The 26,668-nt window shown below is 36.8% G+C and overlaps 1 protein-coding gene across 3 annotated transcripts in view; it reads left to right on the top strand.

The window, feature by feature from the left end:
* mgat4c (mgat4 family member C) overlaps positions 1-25,045 on the top strand; it is a 110,199-nt gene extending 85,154 nt beyond the window's left edge. For all 3 annotated transcript variants that reach the window (XM_016541349.1, XM_016541357.1, XM_016541365.1), the window contains 3 exons: positions 21,525-21,676; positions 22,497-22,644; positions 23,810-25,045. In XM_016541349.1, coding sequence (XP_016396835.1) covers positions 21,548-21,676; positions 22,497-22,644; positions 23,810-24,966 — 1,434 coding nt within the window. In that variant the 5' untranslated portion in view covers positions 21,525-21,547 and the 3' untranslated portion in view covers positions 24,967-25,045. The remainder of the gene's footprint in view (positions 1-21,524; positions 21,677-22,496; positions 22,645-23,809) is intronic.
* Positions 25,046-26,668: the final 1,623 nt, after the last annotated feature.

Below are 26,668 nucleotides of genomic sequence, written 5' to 3'. Positions count from 1 at the left end.
TAACTTTGTAAGGATTCACAGCCTGTAGAGATAAAACAAAAGCCAGGGAAAAACAGAGGGGGAAGAAAAAGAAAGAGTCAACGCCTGCCATAGAGTTGGAGAATATATGTGTGCACTTTCCATGAACAGGGTACAAAAAAAGAGTCTGAAAATCTTTTTTTTTTTTAAATGAAGTATTTTCTCCTTTTCCACAAGTGGTTAGTGAAAGAAAGTGCTTAACCTTCAGAAAATGGTCTGATATATTATATTAACCTATTTCTATTCATTTTCCATGAGGTGTGCAATTTTTCTACCCTGTAAGCAATACTGGGACCTTTCTAAATATACACCCTAACATTTTTATGTAATTTTCTAGCACTAAACATGTAGAAACTAATAAATTAATTATTTAATGGATAGATAGACAGATAGACAGACAGACAGACAGATAGACAGATAGATAGATAGATAGATAGATAGATAGAAAATAAAAAAAGACATAAAAAAAAAAATAGGCCAAAATCACCTGACATCAATTCATCCAACATATCTACTAGATTTCACTACATAAGACATTGTATTTGTACTGTACCACTAATGCTAAACTAAATGAGCTGAAGTCACTGTCCATTTTCAACACACCTCCTTTCTTAGAGATCATTACAGATTGCATGTAATTCATAGAACTATAGGCCTTATTAGGGGTAGCGCCATATTTAATTGTTGACAGAAATGTAAATGCTGTAAGGGATAGAAACTGTGCATTGAATGGACTGTACTGTTGTTTAACAACTTGATGAAACATTTTTCATCCAAAAATAAGCTTTCATAAAAAATGTCCATAAAACATGGCATCTAACCTGACTAATGTCTATTTGCCAGTTGTAGTTTGTTAAAGCCGGTGATAAAAGTATATTTTCATTTATAATAGATGTTTGCCAAATGACCCCTGTACCATTCTCAGTGACTCTCGATGTAACTTTTTTTTTAATTTCTATGTAAGTTTCTTGCAATAATGCTTACACAAAAAGTAATAAGACACGAAAGTTCATGAAATGTGCCTTGTAGAATGCAAATAATAAACCAGACTGTGTGATAAACAATGTTACTGTGAGGTTTTTGGACTGCATGCCAACCTGGCTGTTGAAGCGAGCAGCACGGTTGTACTGCTGCTCTCCTGGTTTGACCTCTTCTAGCACATTACACGGCACGTAGCCCGACTGACCGCTGCGGTTCCTCAGCAGCCACCACTGTTTATTGTTTTCCAAGACCTAGAAGCACATGAGATTCATGTCTACTATTAGTACTGTAAACTGCATGAGTGTGCATGAATCAGTATTTTTTCTGGGACAAATCTATTCTTGGGACTTTTCCTTGTTCATTCAACATGTTGTCTAATTTTAACTAAAAGGTTTTGGTGCAGTGGTTGTGTCATACTGTTTCCCAATGATACATCCTACCATTGGGATCCTAAAATGAAATCCCAGTGATACCAGGCTCAGGCCGGGCATGTCTAGAAACACGATTATCCATGTTTCCAAATGGATTAGCCAATCGGGGGTAATCCCTCTTGATCACTTCAGTAGTTCTCATGTAAATAGAGTGCCTCAGGGTTGGAGGCTGTTTTGAGAGAAATGGCAGACATCTGAAAGTGACAGGTTGAAAGGATGCCTTCCTACATGCTTGACTTCAGCTTTCTAAATTGTTATGGGTATTGTGCATTTGCAAGGGCTTACACTCTTAAACATAAAAGGCTTTTTAATGGCATTTATGGTTCCATGAAGAACAACGTCCATGGAACCTTTCCATTCAACAAAAATAATCTTTATAGTGGAAAAAAAAATTCTTTTTATTTTTTAGGAAATATCCACTAAAAGGTATAAAAATAAAATAGTTCACCCAAAAATGAAAATTTGCTTAAAATGTACTCACCCTCAGGCCATCCAAGATACAGATAAGTCTATAAGTAATCGAAATGACTCCAGTCCATTAATTAACATCTTTTGAAGTGAAAAGTTGCACATTTGTAGGAAACAAATGCATCATTGGGGCATTTTAACTGTCAATTATGGCCAAAATACTTATTATAATCTTATAATAGTCCATAATCCATAATAACATTTCCTCCAGTGAAAAAATCCACACCTGTTAGACTGTATAAACAGTGCTTGACAGTACATATTTCTCTCCTGATTCAGACGAGACAACGTTAGCAACATTATGTATATATGATGCATTATAGCTGGAAAACAAAGAATTGAAATTAAAAATCTTAATGATGAATTTGTCTGCGTCAATATTTTTAGCAGCTGATTTTGATGGCACCCATTCACTGCAGAGCATCCATCGGTGAGCAAGTGATGAAATGATAAATTTCCGCAAATCTGTTCCAGTGAAGAAAAAACTCATCTATATCTTGGATTGGCTGAGGATGAGTAATGTAATTTTAATTTTTGGGTGAACTACTTCTTTAAGTACATACTATGATAATGTGCATTTGCAAACGGAGTATCAATAAGGCATCATAAAGTAGACAGAACAAGATTTATGATTTTTATCATCTAGATAAGTTGTGTTCAATATAGTTTCCCTCAGGTTTCCCACAAACTTTTGACCAAATGGATGTTTTGTTTTTTATCATTTATGTTCAAACATCGGCCTACAGAGTCTTCTAGACCTTGAGCACTGCATGAGAGCTGTAGTCGTGTTTTCTCTTTTTCTGCCTCCCACACGGTGTACCTCAGACCTGTTCTGCCCTGTTCCCCATCCTCCTCCACCTCCTCACTGAGGGTCATCCGTACCTCCAGCACCTCACCCGGCTGCACAGAGAGCTCATTGGCATTACGTGCCACGAAGTGATAGCGTATCCTAACATGTTGGAGGTCGCTGTTCGACCTGTGTGATAGAAATAGCAACACAGCACAATACTTTGAAGTTCATTCATAAGTGAGGCTACAGCTGACTACAGTTACGTAGTCAACACTTGACATTATTTTTAGAAGTTAGATGTAGTATTTTTAGCCTTGCGATCTCTGCACCTCATGCATATGGTCATATGCTTATAATATGTGCTTTAAAAGTACGAATAAAAGGCCAATATATTAATAATAGGCATGCTAATAAGAAACTAGGTAATAGTGAGAATTGGTCCCTACACTAAAGTGTTACCTCTGCATCTGGATAAAAAGTAGAGATTTTATGCCAGAATGGAGTCAGGTTTGTGTTAGTTTGATAAAACAGTGTCTAAATAGCTACTTGGCTGTTGATTAACATTATCCAATAGTAGTTTCAGGGGAAGATTTATTTCATTTTGAATTTATTTGGAAAACCGAGCACCAATGAATTGTTCAAAATAAGGCAAGACCAATGCAACAAAAAAATTAAACAGGGTCACTTTTAATTTCATGTTGACTTTCGTGGAAATCCAGCAGACCAAACAACTTTGTCTAGAGGCCAGTCTATGAACAAACAACTCATTATAACTAACAAGCCGGGATAACAAGCTACTTTGAAAATCCTTGTTTTTCCTTTAAATCCGTTAGGAAAAAAACAAACTTTCTGTTTTAATGATACGTTGACAAATCTGAATTCCTGCAGCTTTTTTAAAAAGTTGCAAACTTTAAAGCAACATCTATATGGACAGAACATACATCATAATAAACAGGGTGTTTTCCTGTGTATTGTTCCTTGCCTTGTAAATCTACTTTATGACACAAACAAGCTATAAAACACTAAATAACTCTACATGATAAACACAGGCATGCAAAACCGGTTTATTATAATGGACAACTTACGACTCAAGCATCCTTTTTCAGAAGAGCCTGCGTTTGCTTTGCTGCAAGCGTGCCGTGAGCCGCTGCACCATCCGCCAAGGTGGAAAGTAACTTGACGTGCTGCAGCCTGCACATGCGGTGTAGCTCATGCATATTTCAGCGAGCCTTCACAGAGCATGGAGAACTTTAAACTGAACGTACTGGTCCCCATGCATCATTAATGTGCTGGCCTACCTCTCTCCTCCTCGCCCAGTCGTAGAGCGTTGAGGATAACCGCAGTGGCCCAGTGTCCAGCCTGTGCCAAGACCTTCTTTCTTCTTTCTTTGAAGCCCATAAACAAATAAACATGCTGAACGCTGGAAACTGGCACTCCACTACACAACAGGCAGATTTGTTTTCGCCTGCAGTCGCAGTTTGTTTTACACGCTCCAGATAACTGACCATATATTTTAACAGCCTCATAATAGTAGCCATTCAGCATGTCACTCTTAATAAATTGCCACAGTAAAAATTTAATTATCAACTTTATATATTTATATACTTATAAAACAACAGTATAATAAACTATTATCTCTATATAAATTATTAAAGGGTGAAAAATAATTATTCATGGCAGCTTAGATGTAACATCACAGCCTGCATACTTAAAAAAGGCTTTTAAAGTTTTGTCCATTCTAGTGAAAACCATCAGATGGTTAATGTGGCAATGAACTTGTGTATTGTTTGAGCCGTGACGCTGTTTAAATTATGATTTTTACAATTGTTGCATGGTCATTTCAACAAAGATGTAAAATTTGATGAAACTAACCAGAAAAGGATATTTAGCATTTTGTCTTCATGCTAAAAACAAGTTAACACTCATACTGTTATATTGAAATATTGACTATTTTAACATTTATAAATTGGCACCATTTACTTCCATTGTAAATGCCTTACTGTAACCCAAATGTTTGCTTTTTTTAAAGAAAAGGAGGGACAAGTTGAAATGATTATTTTTTTCTATAATCAACATTGTGCCACAAATGCTGTCAACTGTCTGAAAGAATAATTCACCCAAAAATGAAAATGTGCTGAAAATGTACTCAAACTCATTTACATCTTGAATGGCCTGAAGGTGATTCTTTAACAGATTTGGAGGAATATAACATTAGTCCTCCATTCATACTATTACATTATCCATAATATTATAACTTATCTACATCTTGAATTGCTTGTGGGTGAGTAAATGTTCAGCAAATTTTCATTTTGTGGGAGAACTATTCTTTTAACTGTACTGAATCCAGAATATTCTTTTACAACATATACTTCATACAGTACCTTTTGGCAATGCATGTTGACTGACAGCCTATCACCAAAACCTTATCAGTACATCGAGCATTCTGTAGCACAGAGCAGTTCACATCACAGCCCGAAGAAACAGTAACCTTTCCACAATCCTCAGTTGTCGACCCAGTCTGTGACCTGTAATAGTATAATAACGTTGGAAGATGTTATCATCCCAAAGACGGTCGTGGGAGAACCCTGTTTTCACCTACAATTGGATAACACAAACATGATGACACCATGCTTCTATAACATGGACTGGTGTTTCTATTGGTAATGTGTTTGGTTTATTCCGCAGGCTCAGTGTAATCCTTTGCCAAAAGCGTCTACTCCCACAGTGCCATGTTCACATTGGTGTAAAGCATAGCCTGAATGCCAAAGATGTGAATCCAATTTCACGTTTAAAATGCATTTATATTTTTATTTACATTTGTTTTTGTTTTTCTGAATGCGTATCTCGTCTGTTTGATAGTGTTGTACAGTCAAAATGTGTTGTTACTAGCAATACGCCACATTTTGTGTGGGTTTTAGCATGTTGCAGTACTTTTCTAGAGGGTTTATTTCATCTAAAAGAGTGATTGGTTATATTCCAGTAAACAAAATCAGTTTACTTTTGCTCTTATGTCATCAAACAAATGAACAATGGTGTTTACCAGCTTTGCTAAACTGTCTTTCTTGTACAACATACGCAGTTATTAAAATGGCATCTAATTAGAGGCATTGAGCAGGCGTTTTACATAAGATTAATTGCATTTTTGAGAGCACTTTTTCTTCATTATTATTCTGCCGTGCAAATGGATTCACTGCAACTGTAATGCATATTCATTTTCAGGAAGCTTGGAAATTGTGGGAAATTAGACAAAGGTGGATCTGGGTTGCTGTAAGGGTACAAGCATAATGTGTAATACAGGAGCGCTGCTTTTGCTCCCTGAAGTCTGGGCCTCCTCTAGAGGGTTTATTTCATCTAAAAGAGTGATTGGTTATATTCCAGTAAACAAAATCAGTTTACTTTTGCTCTTATGTCATCAAACAAATGAACAATGGTGTTTACCAGCTTTGCTAAACTGTCTTTCTTGTACAACATACGCAGTTATTAAAATGGCATCTAATTAGAGGCATTGAGCAGGCGTTTTACATAAGATTAATTGCATTTTTGAGAGCACTTTTTCTTCATTATTATTCTGCCGTGCAAATGGATTCACTGCAACTGTAATGCATATTCATTTTCAGGAAGCTTGGAAATTGTGGGAAATTAGCCAAAGGTGGATCTGGGTTGCTGTGAGGGTACAAGCATAATGTGTAATACAGGAGCGCTGCTTTTGCTCCCTGAAGTCTGGACCTCCTTAACTTCCATCCTGAACTATGGTGGGCTTTGCCTCAAGACAGAGCCTGTGCAGGTTGTTATTCTGGGATATTTAAAGGGGACACATCTTGAAAAAGAATATTTCCTTGCTCTTACGAAATAAAAGTTACAGTAGCATGTGATCACAATGCAAAGGATACATCTCTGTCTGAGTGTCTTCTCTGAGTATTTATGAAATATATCCTGTTTGTCATCCTCAGGCCATCCAATAGATGTGTTTGTTCCTTCATTGGAACAGATCTGGAGAAATTCAATCATTTTGGCCCAAATACAAGTCCATAATCCATAACAAAGCCTCCTTCGGTGTAAAAGGCCATCCCTTGTTGTTGTTTCATATCAAAATCCACTGACAAGTTTGTGTAGAATAGTTTTAGACTTTTTCACTTGTAAATGGTACTTGATCTCTGCATATTTCTCTGCTGATTCAGAGATAATATTACTGGAAGTAAAATTATGGAGAAGACCTGTATTTTAGCTGGAGGCAATGAATTAAAGGTTTTAATGAAGGATTTGTTTCTTACAAACACTTTTCACTTCACAAGATGTTAATTGATGGACTGGAGTTGTGTGTATTACTTGTGGATTATTGTGATTCTTTGATCAGCTTTTTGGACTCTCATTCTGATGGCACCCATTCACTGCAGTGTATCCATTGGTGAGCAAGAGGTGTAATGCTAAATTTATTCAAAACTGTTCTGATGAAGAATCAAATTAATCTGTAATTTGGATGGCTTGAGGATTGAGTACATTTTCAGCAAATTTGTGAATGAACTATTCCTTTAATTCTAATAATCATGATTGAAAATGGTTACATAAAAACAAACTATTTTGGCTACAAAGAAAACTTGACTAACGTGAGAATATGGCAGCTTGAAAGATATGAACATGTATGTATCTTTATACAAGGACGGTGAAATGAGAGTAGAGAGGAAGAATCAAAAAAGAAAAGAATGTGTATTGTGTGCATGAGTGTCTTAATACAACAAGGGGTTTATCTTCAATTTCTAAATCCTTTCTGTTATCATCAATAATTAAAGAACCTTGGCTTTTACAGCTATCTGATTCAATATTAGTGTGGAAGAGCTGTTCTGAAAGGCTGGTAGACTACGCACAAAATTGATTCTTAGAGCAACCAGGGAACATGTGCTGCGTGTGCTAAACATCAGAAAGATGCCAAGCGTGAGCTCTTCCTGTGGTTTAAAACTCCGCTGAAAGTTTACCTTTGTTAAGTAAAAAAAAAAGTTTGGCGTTTCATTTTACCTCGGGCTTGCTGGGAAACTTCAAAGCCGACAGAGAGACTGGAAGCCAAAAGAAGAGGCAGCTGCAGCAGCTGGTTTATTCTGAAATGTTTATTTATTCCTCTCTTTTTTTCCCCAAAAACTTGCAATGTGTTACGATTCACAAGAGAATCACTGACAACACATTTACTTCAACCTCTCCACAATATATGCATATCAAAGATTGATTTCAATCATTAGGAAGAGCAAATTTAAAGACAAAGCAGACAAAATCATTTATAAATTGTTTGGACTCTCATTCCATTCACCCATTCACTGCAGAGAATCCATTGCTGAGCAAGGGGTTCAGTTTCTCCAAATCTTTTAAGGTATAGAAACAAACTGATCTAAATCTTGGATGACTTGATTGTTATTAGATTTTCAGTTTTGGAAGAACTATTCTTTATGACCAAACTAGCGAATAATGATTGTATTGGGTTGTAATGGCTGTGACTTTTTGTGTAATGTTGTGATGTGACAGTGTTCATTTTAAAAGTGTGAATGGGGAATTTAATTGTAAATGGTTGAACTGTTGTATGGAAGTCAGGAAGTTATTCTACACAGCTACAAGCATAAATGTCAGTGAGCAGAGTTGTGCTCGTTAATTAAGGACTGATTGCGTTACAAATGGCTTAGAGCCTCATTTGACTCCATATGAACATCTCCCTAAGCAGGCATTACTGAAGGAGATAAGACTTGTATCCCCCCCCCCAATTTTCCCAGTTATTTTCGCTAAATGGCACAAATCAACAGTTTGTAAGTCATACTGTATCATTTCTAATTTCCTCATATTTCCATCACTCACACAATTAAAATGAAATGAAATGAAAAACATCAGTGTATTTCTTTTAAATAAGTAATAGAGAAAAATGTCATGTAAATAATGAAAAGTAATGGATTAGTATGAATAATTTTGGTTGGTCATAATTCAGATTTGTGGAGAATTAATACTTAATGAATGTCCGCTGTGATGTGAAGATGTTTTCCTTACCAGTTCAGTTGGTTCAACAGCAAAAAAAAAAAGCTTTCCAAGCTATTAAGATATTTATATAATAGTAAATAATAAAAGAAATCTGAACCTATCCGTTTCTGTCCAGATTTATGCTAATTTTATTCTAATTAGGCACTTTATGCTAATGACTTCAGACATTAAGGATTTTACTTGCAAGCAACATAATACATAATGGTGGTTATGCAATACAGAAAAAAAAACACCTTTTTATACTAGAATCCAACTGTGTGTTCTTTGTTAATTTATGATTAGTTGGATTACATTCACACACACAGTTCGGTTATTTATGACAGTTTCACATTCTAAAACGTATGATTTTGATTGGTCAAATGCAGTATCCAGTGGTCTGAAATTGACAAATTTTCATTGGCATCCATAGCAAAGTATTAATATTGCTGATAAAGTATTAATATTGCTATAATATTGTTATATTGCAGTGTTCATCTTGTTGCTAAGCTGATTGTTTTGTACATTGTTAATAGACTGTTTTTCTTAGTTGAAGATTTTCTTATGTATAAGTACTGCAGCAATTATGCTTACAGGAGACATATTATGCCCCTTTTTACAATATGTAATATAAGTCGCTGGTGTCCCCAGAATGTGTCTGTAAAGTTTCAGCTCAAAATACCCCACAGATCATTTATTATATCATTTTGAAAATGCCTATTTTGAGTGGAAGCAGAAACAAGCTGTTTTTCATGCCTGTCTCTTTAAATCATGTTTATTTTAGATCTGTGTGGCAGCAGCAATATACAGTAAATAAATCAATAAATCCACTGCTCTCTTGTCTCCTCTGAGGCTGGAGACTCTAAATAGTGTTCTGTGCTCGTCTGAGCAGCCAAAGACAGAACAGTTAGCGTGTTTTGCTCAAACTTTCGCCATGGCATTAAAGCTAGTACACCTTTGTCGCTTGTGAAAACAAATGACGGAGCCGTGGGTGGAAACGTACAGATTAAGGGGCGGTAATATTATAATGAGATCCCTTTGCCACGTCACTAGGGGAGCGAAATCAGATGCGCTCGTTTTTTCAGATGCTTGCAGAAAAAGGCTTACCAAAACAAAGTTACTGGGTTAATGTTTTTCACGTTTCCTTGATTGGTAGATGCACCTGGGACCTGATTATAGCACTTAAAACCTGGAAAAGTCAGATTTTCATGATATGTCACCTTTAAGTATTTCTTGTCCACATATTTATTTGGTAATCTTGCTCTGCATCAGGGTTTATTTTGCAATAACTGTATATTAGCTGTACATTATTCACAATACGATTCCATTTGATGTTTACACAGTTTGATTTTTGTTACTCTGTTGTTTATTGTATCTGTAAATGTCAGTTTTGTTTTCTTCACATTAATGATTTTGTATGAGAATGTTGGCTGCTTATTCAAGGCACATTTTTGCTGTTGATTTTTTATTGAAGGTTGTAAATAAAAATTTTCAAGTGGGTCTGCTTAGACCCACCCTTTTGCAAATGAATTGTGCCAAAGCAGAAACAGCATTTTTGAGCCCCTTTGGAGCATTTCTCTTGACTTTGATGCACAGTATCTTTTGTAAGTAGATAAACAATGAGCTGTCCATCATTTCAGAGAGAGCGACAGAGGGCAAGAAACAGTCTCTGTTGTGAATGCTATAGCATTGGATTTTCTTTCGCACAAAAATGTGCTGAGAGGAGATAGTGCTTTCTCATGTTATCTGCTACTGGACGCACACCCCACAGCCATTTTCCCATTTCTCACTTGTGCCCCAGCGGTCACCTTGGCTTTTTACAGAGCTTTTAGGAAAGAGTGCTGTCCCACCATTCCTCTCTCATAAATGGAGAGGGAGGGAAGTTTTGCACAATGGTATGGCTTTCACAGTCATTCTCCCTATAGAGCCAACGGATCAAGCACCCTGCGATGTCAAAATGTATCTGTCTGGAAAAAAAAGCTGAAGAGAAAGCATGTAATCACCTGAGGTTTGAATGATAACTTACGTTGGAATTTATTTTTATTTACCACGACCATCATCAGGATTGTTTTCTGAGGAGGCAATGAAGCAGTGGCCTGAGGTCCATCTCCAGAGCTCCCCTTTGAGGTTTGGGTTGGTGCTGTAATCTGGGTCAAAGTGTTAACTGCTAAGAGGCGCCTGTGAGAGGCTCGCTCGCACATGAATCATTTCTCATGCCTCTCTTCCTCATTAAACTCTCTGCTGATAGAATTTCAAAGGCCTCCGTGTCTCTGACTGACCTTAAAGGTAAAACTCTGCCTCACGGCAATGACAGAGACTCGCTCAACAGGCTAACCTTGTAAGATGTGCCACATAACTAAAGGCACAGAGAGGTAGAGATTTGAGTAAGCAATAGTCACTCATATTAAGCAAGAAGCCATACTGTGATTTTAAAAATGTGTGAATGTCAGACAACGTAGACCAGAACGGTTGGCACATATTGTGAGGTCAGTGGCTCAGTTCCAAAAACTACAGCATCACAGATATGCTCACACGCAAAGGCTGTTTATTAAGCATAATTACGCTGCCATATTCACCTTATTTTTCAATGTGAAAGTAAGCTGTTTCCTGTGAATTTGTGAAAGTTATGAATCAATACCCACTATAGGTGAATAACTGTTTATGATTACGATAATACAATAAAATAATATAACAAATACCAGTTTGCAATATCAAGAAGCATACACTACAGCTACAGTAGACAATATTGTATGAACATTAAGCAGATTTATAATCAAATAAATATGCTATTTGAAGAAATAGTTCACCCAAAAATGACAATTCTCACCCTCGGGCCATCCAAGATTAGTTTTTTTTTCTTTTTCATCATAACAGATTTGGAGAAATTAAGCATTACATCACTTGCTCACCAATGGATCCTCTGCAGTGAATGGGTGCCGTCAGAATGAGAGTGCAAACAGCTGATAAAAGCATCATAATAATCTACAAGTAATCCATGCCATATTCACCTTATTTTTCAATGTGAAAGTAAGCTGTTTCCTGTGAATTTGTGAAAGTTATGAATCAATACCCACTATAGGTGAATAACTGTTTATGATTACGATAATACAATAAAATAATATAACAAATACCAGTTTGCAATATCAAGAAGCATACACTACAGCTACAGTAGACAATATTGTATGAACATTAAGCAGATTTATAATCAAATAAATATGCTATTTGAAGAAATAGTTCACCCAAAAATGACAATTCTCACCCTCGGGCCATCCAAGATTAGTTTTTTTTTATTTTTCATCATAACAGATTTGGATAAATTAAGCATTACATCACTTGCTCACCAATGGATCCTCTGCAGTGAATGGGTGCCGTCAGAATGAGAGTGCAAACAGCTGATAAAAGCATCATAATAATCTACAAGTAATCCACATGACTCTAGTCCATCAGTTAATTTCTTGTTAAGTGAAATGCTGTGTATTTGTAAGTGATGTAATGCTATTTTTTGCCAAATGATGAAGAAACAAACTCATCGACATCTTGAATGTCCTAAGAGTCAGTACATTTTCAGAAAATGTTAATTTTTGGGTGAACTATTCCTTTAATATTAAAACGAATATAAATGTATGATATTTAAATAAAAACTATAAACAAAAAAATATAAACACTATAATAATGATTTGTGCTTAATTAATTTTTATGTTTGAGTTGTTTTGGAGTTAATAATAGAAGTTAAATCTATAACACTTTACTATAGGGACCAGTTCTCACCAGTTGCTTATTAGCATGCCTATTATTAACATATTGGCTGTTTATTAGTACTTATAAAGCACATATTCTGCATGACCATATTCTACTTCCCTAATCCTACCCAATACCTAAACTTAACAACTACCTTATAACTATTTATAAGCAGCAAGGAGTTTATCCAGTTGCTTATTAGCATGCCTATTATTAACATTGGCTATTGTCTGTTTATTAGTACTTATAAAGCACATATTCTGCATGACCATATTCTACTTCCCTAATCCTACCCAATACCTAAACTTAACAACTACCTTATAACTATTTATAAGCAGCAAATTAGGAGTTTATTGAGGCAAAAGTCATAGTTAATGGTTTGTTAATAGTGAGAATTGGACCTTAAAATAAAAAAAGTGTGTGCAATGTGGGGTTTGGGTTTTGTTTCTAGGTTTTCATGTTTTTTATTTTGATATTTTGCCTTGTTTCATGTTCCTGTCATGTGTTCCTTGCCCCTCATGTGATCACGTCATGTGCTACCCTTGTCTGTGTGTTATGGTCTGATTGGTTCATTGGTTAATGTGTCATGTTCTCATTGGTTGTCTTAGTCATGTGTCTTGTTCCTCATTGGTTGGATTGTGTCATGTGACTCTCTTTGTTTAGTATTTATAGCCCTCTTGTTACCAATAGGTGCGTTCGACTTGAACCACGGCTACAGACGGCGGTCGACGAGAGTAGCCGCTTGCAGTTGGGGGCGGAGTTGAAAACGGACACGTCAAGCCGGACACTTTCTGCTCCCGTTAGTAACACTCACACGGTGTTTGCATACTGTATCACAGATGAAGTGAATAAAATGCAATATTTGTCAAATATACAGGGAATTGAAAAGGTTAGATTAAACCCGAAACACACGTAATTGTTCTCATGCGGTGAATCTGGCCAATCGTGAAGCGGCTGTGTCGTCATCATCGCTCCTGCAGTCGCTCTGGAGAAACTGCCCCGGCTGAGTCAGCCGGCTGCTCTCGAAATGCTCTCGCGGCACTTTGTTGCCATATGTGACAGTCACATGGCGTCGGCACCGTCTCAAGTTGGACAAAATTTCTAACCGGCATGCACTGCTTCAAGTCAGAATTTGATCGTTCTGTGCAGCGCTGCATTAAGTCGAACACACCTATTGTCTCTGGTCAAGTATTATTCCTGTAACCTCTGTTGGTGAGTTCTTGTTTTTGTCCAGTCCAGTCCAGTCAAGTCAAGTCTATTTTAAGTTTTATTTTTTATTGTTTTGTCACTTTTGGATTTAATAAAAGCTGCACTTGGGTTCTCACTACGCTTGCCTCCAGTGAACGTATTAACCTCTGTTTGGTGAGTTGTTTCATCTCTGTAGTCAAGTCAAGTCAAGTCTAGTCGTCAAGTCTTTGTGTTTTGTTTGGATTTTTGGATTTCACTCTGCATAATAAAAATGCACTTGGATTCATCTACAACTTGCCGTTCAATGGACCATCATTACAGTGTGACTGTTAAATCTTTAGAAATTGATTGATTTATGGATTAATTCATACATTTATTTCTTGAAGAAGTAATTTTTATTCTTTGAGGACCAAAAAGCTTGGAATGCAATGGAAATCGAGAAACGAATCATGCAATCTCTCCCATTTGCTCAGTAATGCAATTCTATTCAGTTCTTGCATGTTTGGCTCCTTTATTGTTACAATTAAGGAAACTGGCATGTGTAAACCATTATAGAATTTGCTTTGTATTCAGCATCAATCCAGTTCTTCACACAGCTTCCAACCTGAAGCTAAGCCACCTGTGCAGCTGGTGCCTGCTGCAGCCTGGACTGCGCCCAAATCCAAGCGGGGTGCTGGATTTATTCATACATCAAAACAGAGAGACATTCGGCAGATCCTCACAGTAAAGCACCACCATGGCTTCTGTGCAGGAGAGTCGCTAAAAATAGGCTGCCACCAAGACTTGGGATGGGGATATAAACACATATATTCTTTTATCTCACAGAAAGGTTTAAGTATGAAACTTCATGCAACACTGAGAGATGTCAGATGCTTTAGAGGAAAGTTTGAGACCTGGGTGTGAGGAAAGAGATCCTTCTTTGTGCTGCTATCAAGTTCAATCAGAAAGACTCAGAGAGAAGGTAAATGTTTACATGGTATTTATTCCGTAAAATGTTAACGGATGGTGGTGAGTGAGTTACAATAATTAGTGAATAGTTGTATAGAAAAATTATTTGGCATAGGCCCCGTCCTATGTCCAAATCCTGGGGACGCAGATTTGGCTTATCCTGCCTGAAGATGAAGGCAGGGGCGGAGCCTACCCCTATGGATGGACAGGGCCAACCTGGTGGTAGTGGGGAGGATGGAAGGGAACGTCAGCGTCATCAACTGCGAAAATTAAACAGAGAGTTCAGTGCTTATATACTCCAGGTGTCAAGCAGTGATTGGTCAGACCTGTTAGTATGAATGATGTGGCATTGGAGTCTTCCTGACAGAACTTGCGCTGACGCTTCCATTTCTAGACAACAAGTGTACGCATTGTGTTTACATATTGTCACTTGCGCAGAAACAGAAATCCTACCTCAGCTTTCCCAGCCTGCTGCAAAAGGAAAAAAACAAGAATTATTTTGACTAAGCAGGGTTTAGTGAAAACTATGACTTGATATTTCTTGTCTACTTGAAAGAAAAGGGGGAAATGTGCATGTGGGTGGCTCTGTGTGTGTGTTTTGTGTCTGACAGTGTCAGCAATAGTTGAACAATGTTTGTCATGTGTTTTACTGAAGATTCTGCAGTTACAAGCTTGCAAACTATCCAGAGAACATCTTAATGCCTTAAGTTGCAAAGTTACTTACTGTTAATAGAATGTCTAAAGTGGACTATCGAAATAAAGTGTTACCGAATGTGTTGATGAGCAAAACCGATGTCAGGAGGTGCCATTTCAGCAGACACGTACAAACGCTGGCATACGCAGACATTTACTGGCATTCAGACTATTGAGAAACGAAGATGTGCTGTGTTAGTGCTACATAATAAAAGTATGCTGACATACTGCTAAATTTGTATATCAGCATTTAGGTTTTGTTAATTAACAAAATGTTTGTTTGTTTTTATTGCTTTTCTTTAGCAGATGTTTTTCATTTCAAGCAAGCAGATTATCTACTTAGTACTTTAGTACTAGATTATAACCTAGTACTAAAGTTTACTAGGTTATATTCAGAGTTTGGATTAAATTACTTAGTAGCAAGTTAGCTATATTCATGAGCTGAACTGTAAAATAGTGAGTATTAGTCAGTTTAAAATAGTTAAATGGGCAGAAAATCACTTTATTATAAAGTATTTTTGTCATTGTGGTAATATAGTTATATGCATAACATTTATACATAATACATTTTGTATAATATATTGTCATTATTAGATCAAGTATATATTTTATATTATAATATGTTTTATATTTATATAAAATATATATATATATTTTTATTATTATATAAAATATTATATGTTATATAGAAATGATTATTTACACAATATAGTTTTGTTCTTAATGGCACATGAGAAGAAAACAAACTAGATTAACCATATGTGACCATATATAACCAAATCTAGGTCAGTTTAAAAAAAAATTAAAGTTGTGTTTTGGGCTTGTAATACTACACTATGCACTGGATTAATTTGTATACAGTATTTAGTTATCTTTATTCTAATTTAGTAGTTTGTGGTAATAAGGGGTTAATAATAAGCTGTATAGAATCATAATTATAGCTTTTAATTGCACTTCTTTCTGATCATTTACAACTGCTAATAATTAATGGCATTGTTTAGTCAGTAGTACCCTGGGCAGTTGTAAATGATTAATCAATGCTTTCATATGAGCATAGTTAATTACATTAGTCATAAATGATAACCTTTTATTTTCTACCACCACGGACATGATGAACCAGACTTTTTTTTTTCTCAAGGGTTTTGATTGCACATTTTCCACAGAGATCTATGATCCTTCACATAATTGTATTTTATTTATTTTTTATTTATTTTGTAAATAAGCCTAAGGACAAATTTGAGTGAACAAGGCTGCAATGCACACAAATTGATTAACACAAAGAAATTCCTTTAATTAACAAAAGTTCATTCACAGAACTGAGGCCCACAGTGTTCATCTAGAGGCGGTGTTTCTTATCGTCTGAAGCCATTTCTCTTTTTCTGCTTTTCAGCCCTTTTGTTGAAGAGAAAAATCTATTTAAGTGGCTGAAGCTCTGACACAAAGCAAGAGCAGAAAGCTGTAGAATCTGCTGGCTTAATTGATTATTTGCGCAGAGCTGTATATCAGCGAGGTGCAGCATACCCTTGGGAAATAATGTAAAACAGATAACAAGATCAAATGTGGAAGAATTGCTTTCTACTGCCAGCTTTATTAATCTGTTTCTCTCTTAGTCAAAATGGCTTTTTTCCCCCTCTCCTCTATGCAGGTTTTTGCATTAAGGCAAGGTACGCCTCTTCGTCCCAAGTAGCATAAAAGCTACAGCTGAGGGAGGTTTTATGAAGCTGTTTTGATTTGAAAGAATATGGGTGGCTCATGATTTCAACATTAGCTTAGCAATCGAGCTGTGTGTGGCAGGGAATTTGAAAGGGTTTAACTGCATTTTGGCTTGCTTTTTAAGAATTAGAATTGGAATTATTCAGTAACAAGATGCTTTAGAGACTTAATTTACTTTAAAACTGATCTGTTAGGACATTACCGGGCACAAACGTGCTTGTATTTTGGCCTTAAAGGATCAGGCTTGAGGAAAATACACAACACTCGCTTGCTTGCTTGCAGATTTACACCAGTGAAACAGCCACAATACCCTCATGCACATGGCCTTGTAGGTTCACTCTTTATAGTCGAGATGCTGCGAGTGTTTGTATTAAATCCAAATCAAACCAAGTGCTCTCTAATTCCACATTCTCTCATAGTGCATTTACATAATAAAAATTGCATAGCAGTCTCACAATCTACTAGACATCCTTCCTCAAACATCTCTCTAAGCCATTTCCAACTCTGTAAACTGATTTGTTTTTCTTATTCATGGGGTCTTGCGGCACATCAGACATGACTGTAATTGCCTTCCTCTCACCAGGGAGCTTCTTGTTTCTCATTCTGAAGTTTATTCTCTATTTCATATCACCAAGGCAAAGAGAGATACGGCACCCTGGGAGAAATGACACTCCCTCCGTCACCAAGAGGAGAGTGAAAAGATAAGAACAGTGGATAAATATCTGCAAATGCACAGCTCGAAATGATGCCAGCACAATGCTCTCGCTTTAAAATGAATGGGTGTTTATAAGTACACTTCCTGTGAGTTTGGGAAAACTGTGGCAGTTTGCATTAGCGAACGCAGCGTAATGCACAAACAAGCTTATGTTAGTCAGAGGGACCATCTGGATTGCCTGTGTTTTTATGAAATCATCTCTTTGGATTACTCCACTCGTTCTCTAATTGAGCTGCTTCGTTTAGCACGGCGGTACCGCTCTAAATGGCCAGTTTATATTGACTGCTAAAAGGGCTGCTCGCCCCGGGAGGTGATGATCTACAGAGCGGCAGGAAGTGGGAATGAACCTCAGGTTATTTACGTCAGCACTCCTTCAAATGAGACCTCTGCAAAAGCGCGATCCTTGGCAGCTGCACGCAGCTCTGCGTCTGCCTGTAATTTCAACTCTTCCAGAATCAGACCCTGTCAGGTGTAATTACGCAACAGATGAAGGTACCAGGCTGGTGGTTTTCCCTTTTACAAACTAAATCTGCGGCTTTAGTCTGGGAAGAAATGCAGTCATTATTAAATCTTTGTTTTTCTACCATTTTTGAGGAGTTTTAGGTTACAGAGCTCAGAATTGATTTTTTTGTGTATGTCAACAAGCTCCGCTCTCTGCATCCATGAAAGGAGGAGGGATAATGTCAGCTCAGCTTAATACATTTCTAATGGATGTTTTATTTTAAGCCTGAGGGTGCGTCTGAAGTGTTTGGACATTTGGAGATTTGAGGGGGTGGAAGAATGCCTGAGAATACCTTGCAACAAGATATTTGGAAACATTTATAATGCCATTTTAACTGTCTGCTTGGTTCAAGAAAACATTAGCTCACTTTTCTCATCCTCTAAGACTTTAAATGGTTGTGCAAGGTATGCTAATGAAATTAGGGAAAATTCACCAAAAATGAAATTATTCTGTCATCATTTACCCTAATGTTGTTCTAAAATCTGTATGACTTTCTTTAATTTGTGGAACACAGAAGATTTTGAATAAAGGCTGTTTTTATTTTTTATTTTTATTTTTTTAATGAAAGTCAATGGGCTCTTCAGTTGTTTAGACCCAACATTCTTCAAAATATCTTCATTTGTGTTCTGCAGAAGAAAAAAGACATGAGGGTGAGTAAATGATGACGTAATTGTCTTTCTTTTTTTGGGGTGGGAGGGGTCATCAACTATCATTTTAATTCACCTCCTGCTACTATTAGTTATTAACTCAGCCTCGATGTGGTTTAGCATTCATATCACCATCCATAACAAAAAAAACAAAAAACATTTTAATTAAAATCAGAAATTTCTATCATCATATCAAGTTGGTTTGCAAGGTAAAGTTTTAGAATTAGGTACCATTTGATGTTATGCAAATCCATCTGTGGTCTGTTAGCAGTCTGCTCTGGTTCTCCTCACTTCACCACCAGTGGAGGATGAAGCAGGTTTTCAGGCTGAATCAATCCAACATTGCTATTACGCTGCATTAACATTACATGAATCCACCTGTATGTATCAAAATGCAAAATGGTTTGAACTGGAAAATTTAAAAGCCAGCCACTTGTGTAATTAAATGCCCAAGAAAATGAAATGTGCAGTACAACTATCAGTTTGGCAACATGATTTTTCTGTCTACATTCTGTTGTTTTATAATCCATTGGTTTAAGAAGGGTTAAATGTTCTATTATAATAAGTGCATTGGTATATGCATTGGTGGTATTTGTACAACAAATACCAAGAATGCAGTGTGTCATTGTGTACGAATGCATAGCATTTTCTTGTGTCTTGATTAAAAATGTATTTGACAAGAATGTCATTAGCCTATGAAATATGTTTAAAAAATGCATTAAAAAGATATGATACTAACATTTATTTTATTTTTTTTAAATGAAATGTTTATGAAAGAAGCTCACCAAAGCCACATTTATTTATCTGTCAAAATACAGTGAATTGTATATTGTTAAATATTTTTACAAATTGAAATAACTGTTTCTATTGATATATTTTAAAATGTAATTCATCCCTGTGATACAACGCTGAATTTTCAACAGTAATTACTCTTGATCCTTCAAAAATAATTATAATATGCTGATTTGCTGTTCAAGAAGAGAGTTTTTGTAGCATTTACTGTTTACTGTCTATTTAATGTCACTTTTGATCAATTTAATGAATTCTTGCTATATTTATTATAAGTGTTAATTTCATTAAAAACAAGACCCCAAAGCCTTAAATGGTATAGTGTATAAAACCACACATGTGTGGTCTCAATGTGTTCACTGCTTTTTAAGTACAAGCAAGAGCTCACAGAATATTGGTTTGACAATCCCCAGTTGAAACAGGTTGACGGTGGGCAGAATCGAAAAGTGTCTGGTCATGGAATCGGCTGTAAAGTTATTTTGTATTCCATTAGTGGTCTAAGGTGCTTAGCAAGAGCCATCAAAAAGGTTGATGCACACAAGCCTTCCAAAATACTTGCGTCCTTCTTTCTATTCTTGGATTACTCTGTGTAATTTGAGGTCAGAAATAAAAGAACGGGGCCTATTTTATGCATAGCTGAAATGTTTTTCCTTCTGTTTCAAAGACAGTCACTCCAACTATGTATCATCAGATGAAGATAGCTGAAATTGAAATGCAATTTTGCAGTATAGCCTCTTAAGAACCATACTTTGTACTTGACGTACAACCCTCAAAAAGGGCCAAACAAAAGGACTTGAAGGCCCAGAGTAATACTTTGCTAATGCCTGGTGAGCAAGGTCGGGATATTAGCCTAACAGCGTGTTCTTCAGCTGAAGTCTGTATTATACCTACATCGTTGTCGGGTTAATTACTAGGCTTAAAGGCACAAAGGCCTGCTGCTTATTTTTAGTGTGACCTTATAGTGAATGCCCTGTCTTATATACAAAAAGAAGTGCTTCTCTGATTGCTGCACAACCAGAAATTGGTGGCAGTTTCTCCTGAATAATAAAGACATGATCATTTTAGTGAGCTGCACTTAATTTTTACTGTAGAGTTTTCACAGAAATATTTTTTATTTAAAAAGACTTATTTGATGTGGATTTAGCCAGGAAACTATACTTGGCCACACACCACAGGAAGCTGAATTGGAATGACAGGAAGAGGAGTTTACTGAATTGCAAATGAACACAGCATTCTGAGAAATGCCTGGTCCACAAAACATTTATTAAATATGATAAGCTGTCAATCATCTAATCTGTCTGTCTGTCTGTCTACAAGGCTTTTTAAAATCTTTTAAAACTTTCACAGTTTATCAAGCCTGTACTTTGCATTTGACTTTGTTTTTCTATTAAAACCAATAAATAAATACGTTTGTTATATGAATTTCGTTGAATGTGTTTATTTTAATGTTTCTTCCTTAAATTCAGATTTCATACCTGAATTTCTTCCTTCGTTACTTATATTCAAATTCAGATTTCATCACTGAATTTCAGTTCATTTTAATGTTACTTCCTTAAATTCAAATTTAAATTTCATCTTTTCATCATGTTTTTATACCTTAGCTCAAATTTAATTCAAATTCAGGAATTTAACTGAAATTTCAAAAGCATTTTCAATTCAGTTTTGAATGGTGCACAGTCCTGATTTCACTATTTTTAACCCATTGATTGATTGATTGATTGATTGATTGATTGATTTTTTTGTCTTTGTCCTTTTGGTTTTGTTTTACTTTATATGAGACGATTATGACTGTCAAGCTCCAAAAAGCACAATAAAATGACTATATGTAGTCCGTGTTTCAGCTCTTGCCCTTTATCTTTCAAATTTTGCATATTATTGATACATCCTGATGTAGTATTTTCTCTTTGTTTTCTATCAGATCACACCGGGAGTGTTTCCATCATGAGACTGGTGTTGAAGTACCTGGACAAGATGAGGTGTTTCCGGAAACGTTCCACTATTCCTTTTCTGGTGGCTCTCATTACCTTCCTGCTCTTCATAAACCTCTACATCGAGGATGGCTATGTGCTGGTGAGTTTGTTTACCTGTTAAAATCCAGCAGGTAAATTACAGAGGTCAATTTATTTACAACATCAGTGGAGCAGATAACAAGACAATAGTGGGCTTCACAACAACTTGACTACTGTTGTTGCATGTGATTTAGCATTAATTATCGCTGTGCTGAAAAGTTATTTTGTTTATATGCTTTAATTACCAAATGTTGCATGTAAGACTGCCGGTGCTGTGCATCTATAATTATCAGAGCTCACGCTGCAGCCTATTTAAAATATCATGATGTAGAGGCAGTCCAAATGCAAGAGACACATTTATTATTCATGAGGCCAACTTTATGATCAAAACTTTGTGATCATAACATGTCGCGTGTGTTTGTCTGTTGAATTATTCAAAAGTTGTACCCATTTTGACTAAGTCACTTTTCTAAATAACCCCCATTTAATTGAAATACAAACACCGTCACAGCCAGCTAATTTTTTTAAAAGTGCGAACAGTTCATGTGTGGTAAAAGACATTGAAGTATAGCAACGATGCCATCATTTAATACAAGATAATTTATTTAAAAAGTTGAGTGAGTAATATTGTGTACAATTAATTATTCAAAGGCCATCATTTACATTTAATGAGTTTATACAAGAGTGTGCAAGAATATTGCCAAATCTAAAAATAATGACCTGCAGCGCTTACACTTAAAGATGCAAAAGGAGTCTTAGCATTTCATGTCCATATATTCTGGAGACTCTTTCAAGCTTTAGGAATGCTGTGACAAACGTTGACTTACTTTAGGCTCGTGACAAACTTTAGAATTGTCTGTGTTGGATGTCATGTGTTTCAGGAGGAAGACAAACGTCAGTTACGAGAAACCTCAATGCAGCCTCTGAACTCAGAGCGATATGTTCATACCTTTAAAGATATGACCAATTTTTCTGGAACGATCAATGTGACTTATCGGTACCTCGCTGGAACACCTTTACCTCGAAAGAGTAAGATCGCTTTCCTTTGTACACATTAGTATTATCAGTACACACATAGTTTAACAAATTCTAAACAAATGAGTAAAACAAAATTATGTACAATATGCAAAACTGCATGACTCTATTATCTATGATCTAGCATTTTGAGTTGCACATTTATTTATTTAGTTGCCTTCTTCTGTATGTGTATGTGTATGTAGGCACACACACACACACACACACACACATATATACCACTATACATACAGAAGGCAAAAAAATAATAAATGCACAATTCGAAATACTAGATCATGGGCCTCGTTTATAAAATGTTGCGCAGAAACCATCCTAAATTTTATCTTACAGTCATCTCTCAAATATGCGTATGTGTGATTCATAGAATGAACGTACGCACAGAAAACACACGTACGCCTCTCTTTCAGATGTGAAATCTATGAATCGCAAATGATCTTGAACTTGCACGCAACTGAATTGTTTCAGTTCTCTGTCTTGTAAACGACTCCTAATTATTGTCATTAACATAAAAGATCACCAGTCATCGTCCAAACAGCGGGCTGCAAGAACAGCTTACATTTTCAAAAACCTGCAGTACTCTGACAAGAAAAGTGTGTATGTCTGCTCAGACCCTGACGTGACGCTAAGCACTTTTCCATGTCAAAGGCAGTTTCTACAAATAATGAGCGTTGGCGTGGATTTAAGCGTACACACACTCTAAGGTCAAATCTGAGCATATGCTTGCTTTATAAATGAGGCCCCACATGTCTAGATTAAGTCTCTTTAAAAATGCTTTTCTTAAATTTCAAAAAAAATGTAAAAAGTAAAGAAGTTGAACATCCATAAAATTAGATCACTTCCTAAACAAAATTAATACTTTTATTCAATTAGCAAATAGCTTGTTCTTGCTTTAAGCTTACATTTAATAAGGTCTAGTGAGATTTATGCATAAATAAGAAAATAAATCCCCAATGGGTTAAGAACTTTATTTGAGACATTTTATCCAAAAACAACTTTATATATTTTACGTAATTTTGCTTCAGTTATATGTATCTTTTTTTACAAAAATATTAAAAACTTTTTCACAGACTATTCTATAGTATTCACAGTGTAGACAAGGTGTCAGATCAGTCCAAGGCATACATTCTCTTACTCCATTATTCATCATGTTCTTTTGCAGAGTATCTCACCATTGGATTGTCATCTGTGAAAAGAAAACGAGGAAACTACCTGCTGGAAACCATCAAGTCCATTTTTGACCAATCAAGCTACGAGGAGCTCAAAGAGATCGTTGTGGTTGTCCACTTGGCAGACTTTGACCTGGCATGGTGTGAGAGCCTAGTTCAGGAAATCTCAAGGAAGTTCGGCCACCATATCATTGCAGGACGGCTGCTAGTTATCCATGCACCTGAGGAGTACTACCCGTCCCTGAATGGGCTGAAGAGAAATTACAATGATCCAGAGGATAGAGTACGCTTCCGTTCCAAACAGAATGTAGATTACGCGTTCCTGCTCAACTTCTGCACCAATCTGTCAGACTTCTACATGATGTTGGAGGATGATGTGCGCTGTTCTCGAAACTTCCTCACCGCCCTGAAGAAAGTGGTGGCATCTAGGGAGGGATCATATTGGGTGATGTTGGAATTCTCCAAACTGGGCTACATAGGGAAGCTGTACCACTCGCGAGACCTTCCTAGACTTGCCCATTTCCTGCTCATGTTCTATCAGGAGATGCCTTGCGATTGGCTTCTTATCCATTTCCGAGGCCTACTGGCCCAGAAGGATGCGATTCGCTTCAAGCCTTCCCTTTTCCAACACATGGGCTACTATTCCTCCTATAAGGGGGCAGAAAATAAACTTAAGGATGATGACTTTGAGGAAGACTCCCTTGATATCCCAGACAACCCACCTGCCAGTTTGTATACAAACATAAATGTATTTGAGAGCTATGATGCTGCCAAAGCTTACAGTAGCGTGGATGAGTACTTTTGGGGCAAGGCTCCGTCCACTGGGGACTTTTATGTAATAGTGTTTACCAAGGCAACAAAAATCAGCAAAATCAAGATCATCACAGGAACGGATGATCGGCAGAATGATATTTTGCATCACGGAGCTTTGGAAGTGGGGGAGAAATTAGTAGGAACCAAAAAGGGAAGGCAGTGCTCCACCTATATAACTTTAGGGGAGTTTAAAAATGGAAACATTGAGGTTCATGATGTGGACCACAAGATAGCATTTGATATTGAGTGTGTTCGCATTGTGGTAACGGCAAGTCAGAAAGAATGGCTTATCGTTAGAAGCATAAGCCTCTGGACTACACAAGGTGCCAGTCAATGAGAACTTTTTTGAACCGTAGCTAAAGGCACAAGTATCTGTTTATTTATCTATTTATTTATTTATGCAATTTCTAAATTATTTATTCACCTGAGAAATCTTTATTTATTCAAATTTATTCATTCATTCATTCAGACTAATTTAAATGCAGTACAAGATTTCACACATCTGAGGCATTTCAGCTAATTCTGACATCAAATTCAGACAATAAAGATTTTTTAATATATAAAGACATTTAGAGTACATATTTGTGTACCCTCTTTTTCCATTATTACTACATAATGTGTACTCCTCAGCAAAAAAAACTCTGAGAAGCTACACTGTTTTGACTGTCCTTTGGCCAAGGTATACACTGCAAAAAAATATATATTTTTTTTTCTTTTTGCCCCTTAAATTTAACACAGACACATTTATGCGTGAAACTAAATATATATTTTCTGGCACTTGAGGATGCGCACGATCTATCTGTCAAATGTTTTTGGTCAGGAGCTTGTGAGTGTTATCCAATGAGAAGCTCCATTCGCGTTTGTCCCTCTTCTCGAGAGATGAGTGACAAACATTTGCATCTCGCGGTTCGGGTCCCGCTGTTGCCGAGGCACGGCGAATACTCGGATTGCGGGGTTGAGATGCCCTTTTTGGGTTATTATAGGCTTAGATGTCTGCCATAATTCTGCGCGCGAATGATCATATTTTGAGCGCACAAAAGTGAATTTTGCACGCGCGCGATCTGAGTTTTGTGGAGAAAATGTTCGTTTCGCAAAGAAAAAAGTATTTTGAGCGCACGAAAATCAATTTTGCATTTAAAATAAGTTTTTGGATGTGTGTAGACCTTCTCTTTTGCGTGTGCAAGGTTTCACTGGCTTGCTCCCTTGATGCCCGCCCTCAGTACTCTCTAAATACCAACGGCTCGCGTGCTCAACACAACCCAGCGTTACAATATGCCATAATTCCAGCCAATCAGAGACTAGGCTGCTAAATTCTGATTGGCTGCCTTGACAACCATTCACAACATTTCTTGCATTACCACGACAGCAGAAGAGGAAAAATACAGTGCATGCATAATTATTATGCAAGTTCATATTCTGATCATATTTTTTTCCAAGCACATTTTAAAATACTTACTTCTTTGCGAGACAAACATTTTCTCCACAAAACTCAGTTCGCGCGTGTGTAAAACGCACTTTTGCGCGCTCAAAATATGATCTTTCGTGCGCAGAAATGTGGCAGAGATGTAATCCCATAGGTTATCGGATCCCACGGATAGCGCTCGAGTCGAGCAGCACCTTAGGGAATGTGTGCCTCCGTGTTTGGATTCTAATGGCGCTTTTCCACTGCATGGTACGGCACGGTATGGCTCAGTACGGTTCACTTTTGGGGGGTTTTCCACTGGGTACAGTACCTGGTACTTTTTTTAGTACCACCTCGGTTGAGGTTCCAAGCGAACCGTACCGTTACCAAAACGTGACGTGTAAACTCTTCTGATCACGGATTGGCCGGAGAGAATCGTCACTACCTGCGTCACTGAACTTGTGACACAAACACAACAGAACCACTAGATTTAAATCAGCAAAGCAAGCGAAGGACCGAACGCAGCTGTTTTGAACGAGCGCACCTTTTTTTAACAACCAAAAAGTGGCTGTTTCGTTTTCTGTTGAGGAAGTACAGACATTCCTCTCGTTGATAGCAGAGGAGCGGAACCAGCGAA

This window comes from Sinocyclocheilus rhinocerous, unplaced genomic scaffold, assembly GCF_001515625.1.
Source record: "Sinocyclocheilus rhinocerous isolate Xijiao unplaced genomic scaffold, SAMN03320098_v1.1 scaffold13, whole genome shotgun sequence".
Classification (NCBI taxonomy): Eukaryota; Metazoa; Chordata; class Actinopteri; order Cypriniformes; family Cyprinidae; genus Sinocyclocheilus; species Sinocyclocheilus rhinocerous.
The sequence above is the reverse complement of the archived record's forward strand: the minus strand, read 5'-3'. Positions and strand labels throughout refer to the sequence as shown.